The sequence below is a fragment of the Rhea pennata genome, chromosome 1 (assembly GCF_028389875.1).
Source record: "Rhea pennata isolate bPtePen1 chromosome 1, bPtePen1.pri, whole genome shotgun sequence".
Taxonomy (NCBI): Eukaryota; Metazoa; Chordata; class Aves; order Rheiformes; family Rheidae; genus Rhea; species Rhea pennata.
The window spans coordinates 179,579,016-179,592,744 of NC_084663.1; the positions used below are offsets into that span (position 1 = coordinate 179,579,016).

The window sequence follows — 13,729 nt, forward strand, 5'->3', positions numbered from 1 at the left end:
ACTTGGTTTTGGGTAATGTTGAGTCTTTGCATAGATGCTGTGATGATGCTTGCTTTCACATTAGTGGAAGCTTTTCTATCTAAGAGTAAATTTCATCCATCCAGAATGCTCAGATTCTTTTTCCCCCCCTTCTCTTTTCTCTCCTAGTGTCCTTTCTTTCTGTAATTTCATCCCCAAAGTCTGTCCAGCTAAAATGACTATGCCTTTGTATCTTGGGACATGCTTCAAGTCCAGTGTAGCCCTAACTGGAGAAAATATTTAAATGGATAGATGGGATGGCATCTAATTGCATCTACCTTCTCTTCTCTTTTCTGTAAAACAGTTAGCATTGACCTGAGAGAGTCTTGTATTCCGGAGTAATTGGGGGAAATGTGACAATTTCCGAAGGACTGTAAAGGTGTTTAAATATGCTTCCCAATATGGTGTCTTGTACCAGAGACCCTTCTCAGTTACCACTAGTTACTGAAGGACACTCATTCGTTGTGTGCCCCTTCTGATATCAGCTTGCACCTTATGCAGCGTATATGGAGACACAGTCAGTTATCCTTTGTATACTCTGCAGAATATGCTCAAGACCTGTACATTAGTCAGTAATTAAAAATATTTGAATGCATTTGGCCGTTTACCTTGAAGTTGTTTTTAGCTCAAGTGAGGTTAAAATGAAAACACAACGCACAGAACTAATGATTAGCCATAGCCAAAATGGTGATAAAATGATTGTAAAGGGCAAAGGTGAAAATAAGAGAAATACCACCACCCACTAAGATTAAGACATCTAAAAAGATTTCCTTTCTTGCCTTACATTAAAGCAAGCCAGAACAGCACTCCTCTCCCTGACCCCACCAACCCCTGGCCAATCCATCATGACTACATTAATTTCTGGGGGTTCTGGAGGACCCGGAAGGCTTCATTTACGTTCATCAAATTTACAGTTACATTCATCAGGCAGTATTAGAAAAAGAATTGATGGGATTTGTGATGAAGAAGCACTGATTGCCATATACAGAGATGTGTGTGTTAATAGCGTGTTTCTTGGTTGCTTCAAGTGCATTTATGCTTTTATCAGCACTCTATTGCTGATATCTGCATGTATCATATTGCTTTTGAAAGAGCAATGTTTATTTTATTAAACATCAGGATGTCATTCCAGGTAAATGGTAATGTATGAAGTACTGGGCTCGCAGTATAAGCATATATACAGATAACTAACTATTCAAAATGAAGGTTATTTGTCAATAGATGGAATTCATTTAGATGTGTTATCTATGTGTACATTTGTAACTTTTCTTTCAGAATTTCTTAAGATGAGAGAAAGGGAGGGTCTTGTACCATGTTTATATATATATATAAATACATATATATATGTATATATATACACACATATTCATGCACATATATATATATGTAGATGTACCTACATACATACCTTCTGCAAGGACAGCAAGAAGAGTAAAGTTCTACTCTGTGCATTAATACAATATAAAATGTGTTTGAATTCACTGGTGAAAAGTAAGTTTATTTAAGACACTTTATTTTTCAGATCATTTATTACAGATTTTTCACATTCTTGCACCATGCATGTGTGCTTGCATTCACACTCTCGGTTCTCAAAACACCACTGATAATCTGCCACTTTTTAAGTTGTCAAATGGTCAACTACTGAAAGTCTCTATATTAAAGTATAGCAGACAGATGCTAGCATGGTCTTACAGAGATAGTAAGAAAATACCCTAACCCTAACCCCTTCTTCCCTTCTGGAACAGGTTACCCAGAGAGGTTGTGAAGTCTCCTTCTCTGGAGATATTCAAAACCCGCCTGAATGCAGTCCTGTCTAACATGCTCTAAACAGGCTTGAGCACGGAGGTTGGACTAGATGATCTCCAGAGGTCCCTTCCAACCTTACTGATTTGGTGATTTCTGTGACTGCTACAGACGTTTAATAAGAAAGATTCCTAGTTGCTCTTCCTGACCCTACACTCCCTGCTCCTCCCAACACCAGAAACCCTGTGGAGTGTTTCGGGCTGGTAGATAGCAATTAGGCAAAGACAGTAGCATTTAGTAACAGGAATAAGGAATTGAATATATGGAAGTTGTTTTGTTTAAATACAGACAACCCACATTACAACTTATTTTTTGTACAAAAAAGTCCTGTGGTACTTATATCATGGATCATGTATGCACTATGAAGAGCTTGAGATAGCTTGAGATATCCTTCGATCACACAAGAAGCTCTTTTAGAATTGACAGACTTACAAGTCATAGCAAAACTTGCCAATCACACCTAAGTATCTGGCTTTTCCCCCAAATTTAATTTAATCCTGTTTCTATTACTTAACCAGCTTCTTGTCTGCAGTAGCCTGACCTCTTTCAACTTGACGATGCCTCCAAAATCTGTCATCATACCACAAAGCTCTCCCTCTCTTAATGTGTGGAGTAACGTCATTTAGAGACTATTTAATTCAGAATTAGTCTCAAAAGAGAACCATCAGAAATGATAGCCTCATTATAGCCAAATAGAACCTTTTTCAGTATTTCACAGCTCGTCTTGAATGTATCCATTTTACAAATCTGCTACCAATTCCATTCTTCATTAATATTTTTTTCATATGTGACACAGTATCAAACATCCTATTGCAGTCCACAGAGACTAAATATACCATATTTATTTTGTTCAGGAGAGTGATTATCTTTTCAAAAGATGTCATATTCCATCAACTCAGTCTAGCATAATTTACTTTTCGCATGTTTAATCTGATCTCTTTTTTTTCCACCTCCATGTGTTTGTTTACACTTTTGTAGAAATCTGTTCAGTAGTTCTGCGTATCATTGAAATTGCACTAGCAATCCTATAATACAAAATCTCCTGTGATTTTAAATTAACTTAGAGAAGAGGTACTATAGCTTTCTTCCAATTGAAAATAAACATCAACAATCCTCAGTGTTCCCTTTCTACAACTGCACTGCAATGATCACTATAGATTATATACATTGTTGCTAATAAATTCAATAAAATGGATTTTTTAAAACTCAATATACAATTAAAAAAAGATCAACAATGCACTATAATATAATCCAAATCCATGGTTTTTACAGGCACAAGCAACCCAAATATTATACTGAAACAAAATATGACTTTAACCAACATTTTTCATTGCTAAATCAAGAGCTATCAAACAGCGCATTTGTTTATGTGGTCTCATTAGAGCACATTGCTTCAATCTCGACAGTCATAGTAAGGAATGCAGGGAGCATAACTGTATCTACTTAACCTTCATCAACCAGCATTCATGCTCCCTCATTAATTTTTTTCATCTCACTTTCAAGCATGACATGGCTCATACTAGAACAATAACTTGCTGATAATTGTTTGAGACAACAGCTGGACAGGCACAGTGCAGAGGTGAACTTTCTTGTAGATTATAGGGTGCCTGAGTGAATTACAATTAGTTTAAAAAGTCATCTGTCCTACTCAACAGTTTTGAAAAGAAGACATTTCATTAGCAACTACAGAAATCCTAACGTATTTTAGGCTTTTAATGACCCAATTGCATTGATAAAAATTTCTGCAGATCACATGACAAACCTAAAAAGGTTTGAGCTCACAGCTCAGTACAAGATCTAATATTTATGAATTATGTCATCTGACATAAACTAAAGAAGCTTAGTTTGCCACTCAGTATTACCAAATTTGGAGATTAAGACAAGAACAAGCTATACTTCTTCCAGATTGCAAACCATCTTTACAAAACTCTCTCGTGGTATCACTACTGTACTCCTTTGAAAGAAATTCAATGTCATACTAAAATGGAACATCAATATGGGAATTCAGATTATGAAGTATGCTTTGCAAAAACAAACTTCAAAGGAAAAAAGCCTATATATCTAAACCAAGAGGTGCTTACATCCAGGTGTTAAATGTGCATATGATCTTTAGATTAGGCCTAGAATCTGTGTTTTTTACTTGTGCTTATGTATCTCTATGAATATATATGTATGGATCAGATGTTTTACTTCCTACCTCCACCAAAAAAAAAAAAAAAAAAAGTGAGGGAAAAGAGAACAAATTCTGTATTTCAGTTTTAGTGTCTCAAGACTCAAGACATATTAATTTGCAGATGCATAGATCTTTGCTGCTACTGTCATCAGCTGAAGAGTTGAAATGGATTTGATTTCTTTAATTAAGTGAAAGCAAAGATCATGTAGTGCTGAGGTGTTTCCTTATTCTTTTAGATGAGCATTAGGAAGGGGAAAGAGCTATCTCATTTTATTTATGATTAGTTTATACCTGTTCTTCCTGGATTAAATTGGAGAATGATTTCAATCAACCAGATCAGAGAGATTCTGGAACACTTACGAATGTATCTTTGAGAAAAAGACCTCTCTATTTCAAAGACAGAGGTTAATAAAAATGTGAAAAGCTTATATGTTGTGCCTTCGAATAGCAATGGCTTGGTCTTTGGATTACAGCAGTTCCTATTTTATATTTATTAGATGGCACTACAAGTTAGCGTTGCTGTTGTAAAGATTCACAGCTTTCTTTCCTGCATCTTTTCTCCCCCATACACTACATAGGATGAGTTTGTATGAACAGGAAATGTAGTAGTATGTGAAGGAGACTGGACTGCAAATTGCAGGATGCAAAATCTGATCACTTGCCTGCCAGCTGTTCAGCTTTCCATAGCTGACACCATGAGCAAGTAATCTCACTCTAAAGACTCAGATGTAAGGTTTTGACCTGCAAGTCTATTCCTGTTTCCAAACTGACTTGCAGCATAAAGCTTTTGCCTTGGACATGCTGCACTTCCTGGTTATGTACAAATGTCCGATATCTTAATTTAGTAGAGATGATCCATCCACACCTCCAGGTGTTTGAGCTGGTTCAGGACTGATGTGAGGAAATGCTACTGTCTCTGATGGCCTTGGGCTGTGGAACGTAGCGGCTGGCTAATGACAGCAGCTTCCTCCTTCAGTTTCATTTGGGATAGCCTAGATCCTCCCTAGAAATCATGGTCTCCCTCAGCCCTGTCTGTGGAGTCCTGTGTGCTGCTGCTGATTCCTACAGATTAATGGTCAGTCCTCCATCGGGTTAGGACTGCCTCCTTTTTGGTACGTAGGGCGCTGATGTGTTTGAGGTGACAGTGCTGGCAGAGTAAGTTTTTGTCTCTTCTGTCAAATCATTCATTCCTGCTCTTATACTACCTCTTCTCTTGTGCTGCTTCATCCTTTTTTTTGTGTTGTCACTTGATGAATCAGATTGAAAGCTTGATCTGGTGTTTTCCTGCTGAAAAGATCTTGATTTTTATTTCTTTGAAGGTAAGATCAGTGGTTAATAAAAGAATTAAAAATAACATCGCAATATATTGTGTGCTCTTTAAATACCTGACTTTAAAGAAAGTACTGACAAAACTTTTTACTGTATAACATAAAACCTGTTTTGTGATGAAATAACTTTTACATAATAACTAGTATAAATTGTCTTTCTGTGAGTGTCTTGAGGTATCATTCATCTATAAGGATATGTAGTAAAACAGTTTAAATGATTTTGAGAGCTGAGTGCTGGCAAGACTGTACAACATATCTTGAATTTATGGAGTCAAATTAAAAGCATAGATTAAAGGAAGGAGATGAGATTTTAATGGAATCATTTTTCTGTCAGAAGTGTCTTCAACTTTGCTGTAGATATAAATGATACTTGTTAACTTTAAATCTTAGGCTAACGAAGATGAACTTATTTATGAAAAATGTTTATGTCTTATTAAGGTATTCTAATAAAACTTTCTGACAAATATCCTGTGAGAAAAAGGAAATATTTAATTGAAAGTGTAATTTTTTAATTTATAATTTATTATGTTAAATAATTTAATGGATTTCTTTTATGCCACATTTCAATGACAATTGAATCTGGCAGAGCCGGTGCTGCTAGAGAGGGGAAATCCTGTTCTCTTTCTCATTTGGCACAAGTGCTTACGAAGCATTCATTAATGAGGCAGGGAATGAGTGCAACTGAAAAATTCCTTCTGGCATTCCTGGTATAGATAAAGGTATGTGGATCAGAATGAAGGTCCAGGAAAAAGGGTGGGACAGCCTCTTTCAGATGAAGTGTTGGCTTCTGCTGAACTGGGATCCTGGGATTATGACTGTATTTCTGTGAGCAACGAAGCAGATGTCGGTTCATGGATGCTGAAAGGGAGAGGCCTCACTCATGTCCTCCTGCCTGCTCCCAGATGCATGTTCTGTCTGTTCATATGCTTGCTCTGGTGTTCTGGATTATTTCACAAGCTGATTGAACTTGCTGCCTTGGCAGAAAAATGCTTACATTTTTCAATTTTTGCTTGATAATTTTTATGCTGCATTAGTGAGTTGAAAGTTTTTCTTGAAGAGGCCTGATTTTCTGACATGTAGACACATTTGACTTAAACACTTACTTTTTAGTAAAACTTTTGTTTCAATAAGTGTTTAGATGTGTGAGAAATTTTACATGAGTCAAGAATAATTTAGAACAAAGAGATTTTAGGGGAGAGTATTGGGGGAAGCAGTGCTTTGGAGGATCTATCTCAAGTTGCATAGTCAGTAGAGGAAGCTTTAGAGTAGGCCAGTAAAATGCACAGTCGCAAATTGCTCAGAGAAGCAGATATCCACCCAAGAATTCTAAGGGAACTGATGGATGACATAACTGATCTATTAACTGTTACATGTAAACTATTATTTGAACATACGCTGTAAGTGTTGAGCCTTATTCCTCAAACAGTGAGAAACATGCTTAAATATGTTAATCTTTTTAGTCTTTGTTTTATGCAGTATATGCAGAACAGAAATGAATTCACTTTTTTGTTTCAAATACGATGACAATTTTTAAAAAGGTTTCTGGGGATGTTGAAAGATCTACAGAATATTAATTTGATATCTATGCCAGACTAATTGTAGAAATTTATTGTAAAGTGTAGAATTAGTGAACAAATAAATGATATGCCACTAAAGTCTCCTCTGTCTCAGTAATGGTTAAAAATAAGTAGGATTTGGGGAACTGTTAGGAAAAGAAAACAAAATAAAAAATACATAATGTCACTCTATAAGTCTGTTTTGTGCTTGCATCCTGCATACTTCATGTGATTTTGTTTGCTTTCTAGTAAAGGTTATAGCAGAGGTGCAGCAAAACTGACCAAGATAATCAAAACAAATAAAAAGAGGTATTTCTTTATACAATTCATAATTAAGATAGAGAACTCTGTGTCTCAGAACTTTATCAATGTCTAAAGTTTACTAGGTTGAAAAACCAATTACATAAATGCCTAGAAGAACAATCTGTCAAGGATTATTAAATAAAGATTATTAAATAAAAAGATTTTACTCTGGAATTAGGAAACCTCTAAAATACAAATAGTTGGAGACTTGCAGAGAAGCATATGCTTGACTTGTTCTTGCTTTTTTCCTGAGCATCTTAGTGATCACTGGAAGAGGCAGACTTTTGATTCAACAGACATAGCTCCTGTTATGAAGAGGTTTTCAGAGGAAGCAGTCTCCATATGTTTCTCACATTTTGTAATTGGTCCTTACTGCTGCTCTTATCTTTTCCCTCTCAGTTTGACCCATACTGGCTTCTTGTCCAAAACTCATATGTAGTTCTATACCTCCTCACAGGTATTGGACTCCAGAAGGAGGATTTTGAACAGTTGTTGTTTCATAGGATAATAAACAACTTTGATGATCCGAGGAGCGCAGTCATGTTCACCTCCCAAGTACAGCTGAACCTGTTGTTCTGCTTTAGATAGTTTCTCTCCAGTGGCAGATCAACACTCTTAAGGCCAGCAGCTTGATGGTAGGAATATACCTTATAATGTCAATATTTGAAAACTACAGGAGGACTACATGTCTACTGTAACTACACTCTAAATAAGTTTACTACTGTGTTCACCGGTATATCTGAATCTGTCTTCCCATCTGCTTCTCCCTTTCCAGGAAACGGCAGTGTAGTAGAATGTCATCTCTATCCCCCTTTTCTTTCTCCTCTCTCAGGAAGATTTCCAGGATTTAGGACTCACCATTTCAAACGGGAGCTGAATCAGTCTTGGTTAAAACCTTCAGTTCTAGTGTGGGGCAAAGGAGGTGTTCAAACTGTAAGAAGACTCTTCTGATTTATATATTTATATATATTATACATTTTTATGTATTTCTGAGAGTATTTTAGACAGTTACTTCTTGAGAAATATGATTCCAGAGTTGAATTTTATTTCAGAATTTTATTAGCTACTGTTAAAAATACAGGAGAAAGCTTAATGACATTAGCTTATCAATGAACTAACATTATTTAGAACTATTAGTATGATAACATTTCAATTTTAATAATGAAATAGAAGCTTATTTTTACTGTAAAAAGTCTTACAAAATGACTTAGTTAAGCTATTTGGCTAATCTGAAAGCAGTACTCCTTTTAACGGTAAATTGCAGTGTTCATTGTTGAAAAAGAGGGAAAACAAGTTAAAGCACAAACACAAGGCCAGTTCATTATCACTTTTGCTAATGTACTAGTTTTTTGTTGCATGATCAATCACCTTGTGCCAGTTATCACTGTCCTCCTGCAAACAAGGACCTTATATGCCCATCTTAATTATCTAATTGTAAAAGCTTCTTTTTATATTGGCCCACTGACTTATTCATTTTATGATTGTACATTATTTCAATGGGTGCTTGCAACTGTCTAGGTGCTAGGAGCTATAAAGATTCTAAGTTTAAGTGCTTGCTTTTATGTACTTAATGTGAGTGTACAAACAGAAAATTCATTTAAAGACTCCATTAAGTAATATGTATGGCGCTAGATGCTAAAACCATCTGTAATGATGTTTCAAATTGTATTTTTATTTTTTTACAGAGGTAGGAAGAAAAAGTGTTAATCCATGAAAGTATTTATAAAGGAAGTTATTGAATGCATTTAATAGCTCATTATAGAGACATGAGTTACTTAGCAGAGAAAATTAGCTTGCAGTAGCCTGTGTCAGAGATAAAATGCCAGGTTATTTGTACCTTTGGTGCCTTTGGTGTTGTCTGTTCTTATGTAGCTTTGAGCTACATAAGCTACATATTTGAGATAAAATCCTGTATTTTTACTGAGTTGTCATATTTTCTGTGTATATGAATGGATCAAATCAATAGCAGCACTGTCAAAAAAACAAATGATGCTGCATGTGTATATGACTGAGCATGTGTCTGAGGGAGGTAAGGAAGAACAGTCTCATACAAATTGCTTAAAGACAAACATTAAAATTTAAGAAATATCTCTACTCCAGCAATTAGCGTTCCAAAGATATGAGTTACTACTGAACAGAATTTGCCAAAAAGGACAGAAGCCCAAAATGCATCAGCACTGTTATATTTTCCACTTATGTATCGCAATGAAGACAAAGAATGACAAATGCCCATATTTTCTAAGAGGCTGCCATCAAACTTAATGTGAAGTATTAGTAACTTGCTCAGTTTCAGAGCTGAAACTGTGAAACATTGTGCATACTCCTACTACAATTAGCTGCTTCACACTGCTTTTCACGTTCTGTATATGTAGAGATATATAAAATAAAAGTTAACACGAAAGCTTTTTGTTAGTACTTGAAACGTAATCTAATCTGGCCTGTTTTGGGGGACAGAGTGTTAGGAGTGGATAAACAGTCCTTGAGGCTAAAATCATTTGTGTTGATACAGCCTTAAAGCTGGCTGGTCTGTTTGGAAAGAAGATTATTTCCTAGCTCAGCGGTCTTCCAGTTTCTGTGCTGTGCGCCGAGGATCCTCATTTTATTTGTAAAGATGAAAAGCCAAAGTGTTCAGTGGTTACCTTAAAAGTACACAAGCCAGGATAAGGCGAGAGTAGACAAATAGCGAATTGATATTAAAAGTATCTATCTATCTGTCTGTCTAAGTATTTGGGTAGATATACTTGCTTTATATGTTCCTCTTTTTGTGAAGTTCCCATTCAGATTCAAATTGCACTCTCAAATTCTTCAAATTCTTTAGTTATTTATTTCTTTAGGATGTAATTCTAATTTTGCCTTTTACTGGACATTTGACCACCTTTATGCTCACTCAAACTACCATGAAGAAAAACTTCATAGTATTATGCTCATGTTTTTGCAATATTGAAATTTTTATCACACAATCTCAGATTCTTTCTGCTGGAGCTGCTTTACAGTGGATATTTCTAATCTTTAGGTGCAATATTCTAATAAAAAAATTACTTTCCCTTGATTGATTTTTCTTTTCTGTATTTTCTAATGCCTTTCATGTTAAGCATGACAGTTTTGTTCTGTCTTAAGTGACTTGACGCTGTCTAAACCAATCACCTTTAAGTTGAGCCTGTTCCCTGCAAGATACATGGCAATAGCCATAAGTTTGATAGTTTTTTAAATGTTTAATTTAGTTAGGAGAAGATTGCAGAAAGACCTTATAAAGTTCTTGTAAAATGAGCATCAAAAAGAATTCAGAAGAGATTTCCTTGGAAAACTAGTTGACTCTGGCTTCCAAAGTGTGAGAATACTGGGGAACTCCTGAATTTTCTTTCCAGAAGATTGCAGAAAGACCTTATAAAGTTCTTGTAAAATGAGCATCAAAAAGAATTCAGAAGAGATTTCCTTGGAAAACTAGTTGACTCTGGCTTCCAAAGTGTGAGAATACTGGGGAACTCCTGAATTTTCTTTCCAGATTCTTTTTTCAATTTCTTGTGTTCTGTAGACTTACGTAGTCTAGTTTCTGAACCAGGAACTCAGTGTTTTAAATTTATTTATTCATTTGGCACATATGTTCAGAGCTGAATCTTTCTTTCAAAGTCTGCAGGTCAAGGGTGTTTTTATTCAGTAGATTAATCAGTAGATGCATGGGCACAGTTCATACACAAAGATTGTGATCAAGACCTGTGAGAGAGTCCTAGAATGGAACTGCTAATGGCAATTCATGAATGTACAGATTATTTCGATGGCACCTGCTAGGAATGTATCTATTTCTAGATCTGCAGAATAGCCGCTTAGGAGTCCATCCACATTTTCCTGAAACCTGCTGTAGGCTTCTGATCAGGATGTTCCCTTCAGGTTCCCTGGTTCCTTCAGGACTCTGATTTCAGTTAGATCGTTAGCACAGATGGAGAGAGTTAGCTACAGTTGGAAGTGTATATGGACACACATTTGAAGGAGACAGTAAAAAGCAATCTTACTAGCTAAAATTACTTTGAGCTACTTATCTGTTTGCACATTCATAGCCACACCTGTCTGCCTCTGCTTTGGAGTCTCGTTAATAAGAAAGAGGATTTATTAAAAGGAACTCTGAAGGTGTGAGATGAACTCTGCATATTTATACCAGTATGTTTCCCAACCTGAAGGGCAGAGAGATTGGAGCACTGTATCAGGTGCTGATGGCTAAAATATTATCCAGCCTGGGCCCTGTGTATGACTGCAGTGTAGATGTAGCATGTAGACAGATCATCTAAAGTCATCTAGTTACTAACATGTGACATTCCTTTTTATTTACGTAATACCTGAAGTGATTCAAGTGCTACAGATAAGACATCTAGTTTTGAAAAAGTTAAAAGTATGTGTTTTGAGATCCTCTGGTTTGATTCTTCTCTTTCAGCGCAATAGTGTCTTACCTCTATCCTGCTCTGTAAATAGTCTTCTCCTTTTTGCAGCAGCTGCACGTTCTCGCTGGGCTACTTTCTTATTTAGCATGTGAACAGATGTTTCTGATTCCTCCTGTGTACTTTCTTTTCTACTCCACTGCCCTCCTGAAGTAAAAATCTTATTGCTTATATTCTTATTTCCTTTAACTTACTGCTAACCTAGAAATTCAGTTCAGTTCACCTGTTCAGTGCTATTTAGTTTATTTTTTTTCCAGTGGGCTTTTTTGTCTTTTTAGAAATAGATAACAGTTTTGTACCTCTGTTTATTGCTCCCTTGAAAGGTAACATGCAGATTAGGTAAAAATGTCTTGAGGCAGTAGTAAGTATCAGAATTTTCATTGGAGAGTGCAGGATTTCCTGTAGAAAAAACAAGTAATATGTACCCTTTGCTTCTTTCTGCTGCCAACTACATAAGGATGTGATGTGAATTCTCCTGACGAAGTATCACGTAAGTTTACAGTAGTTTAGTTTGTTGTATAATTGTATAAGTCTGCATACAATTGTTGCATGGGTTCCTGAAGCAAAATTTTCTATACTTATCTATTTCCTTACGTTATGATGCTTTAGATATTACTATAACTTTATGCATAGCAAAAAATGATTTGCAGAATTATTTCTTAAATTGAGAATTGAGAGTTAAAATAAAGTGTGTTTAATTGCCATTTTCTTGTATGTGTGTGTGTGTGTGTGTATTAATCTGTGTTACGAGATTTTGTAATGCACAAACGTTGCTTTCTACTGCTGGAAAAGGTGAATATATTTGTAATTTTTCTATTTCAGTTCCCATTATTATCTAGTATCATTGAAGTCAAGTTTAAATTCAGAGAAATTCACTTCTTTACTATGTGACTGTTAAGGAAATCAAAATTTTTCCTATAAAATGATCTGTCATGTTCTAGATTAGGCATAAAGCATTAGTTTATGTTCATCTCAATTTAAGTCAGTAAGACATAAAGATACTAGAGCTACAGAGAGCTATCCAGATCTTACAGTGGAATCTCCAGTCTAACATTGATACCTATAAGATAGGCAACTCAAAATGATACTTTTACGAATTGCAACTTTCAGCATGTAGCCAATAAGGAATTTGAGAGGTCCCTTAGGATGTGTAACTGCAGGAGAAAACAGCTGTATGATCTTGAGATCTGAAGCCTTTAAAGCCCTCCTGGGTTCAGTTAGGGCTCTTCTTAATGCATAGCCAGAAAAAAAGTAAAGCTTTAGTGGTAACCTCCTCCATATCCTCTTTATGGTTCAAATATCATCTTGCTTCTTTCAAACATGGGTATTGAGATCTCAGATTCATGGTTCAAGCTACATCTTTTGCTTTTACATGTGTAGTAAGCAAACTGTGTAGGTTTCCTTGGGACAGGAGAATGCTAACCTTTCTGTTAAATCTGTGCTAAAAGACATTCAACAAGTTGCAGGGGGGAAAAGTGAAAACAGAAAAGGAAGATTGTGGTTTTAACCCAGTTACATGGATATCAGTCCTTCCTCCAAGTACTATCTTATGCCTTGGCTCAGAGACTGCTTCTTTCAGAACGTTGGGTTCTCTTCTGCACTGCAAATCTTCGGGAGCTTCGTGCTGCTGACAGCTGTGGAGCATTGAAAGGAATCTGTGAAATGATTCAAATTTGTATCTCCACCAATTCAAAAGCCCTTTCGATCCCTGTATGAGGTCTTTAATTTCTTGCCACTTCTATAGTATCATAGACAAAAAGGCTCAAAGACATCAAGAGGTCATTTAATGTGTCTCCCTATCCTGAGAAGGATTTATTATGTTTAGATAAAAACATTTGTTACTTAATTTTGTTATTGTTATGTCCAAATTTGCAGTATCCTGACCAGGTTAACTGAAATACATTACTTGGTATATTAGAGGTTTTAGTATTACGACCTGAGATGATTCCTACAATGGTATCTTTAATAAGTTCATATAAGAACAAACAAAAAAATTCAACAAAAATAGCCTTATAGAACAAGTTTTATTTAACATACTGTAAAATTTGAAGAACAAAAATTTTGAGGCAAACATAAGGAATATATGCAAAACCACCATATTTTTGTATGTTCATTCTGTAA

The 13,729-nt window shown here is 35.7% G+C and overlaps 1 protein-coding gene across 1 annotated transcript in view; it reads left to right on the top strand.

Annotated features, from left to right (window-relative positions):
- Positions 1-13,729, top strand: part of DIAPH3 (diaphanous related formin 3) — a 229,113-nt gene that overhangs the window by 78,467 nt on the left and 136,917 nt on the right. Inside the window, exon 18 of the mRNA XM_062576182.1 lies at positions 12,066-12,098. Within this exon, the coding sequence (XP_062432166.1) occupies positions 12,066-12,098 (33 nt within the window). The remainder of the gene's footprint in view (positions 1-12,065; positions 12,099-13,729) is intronic.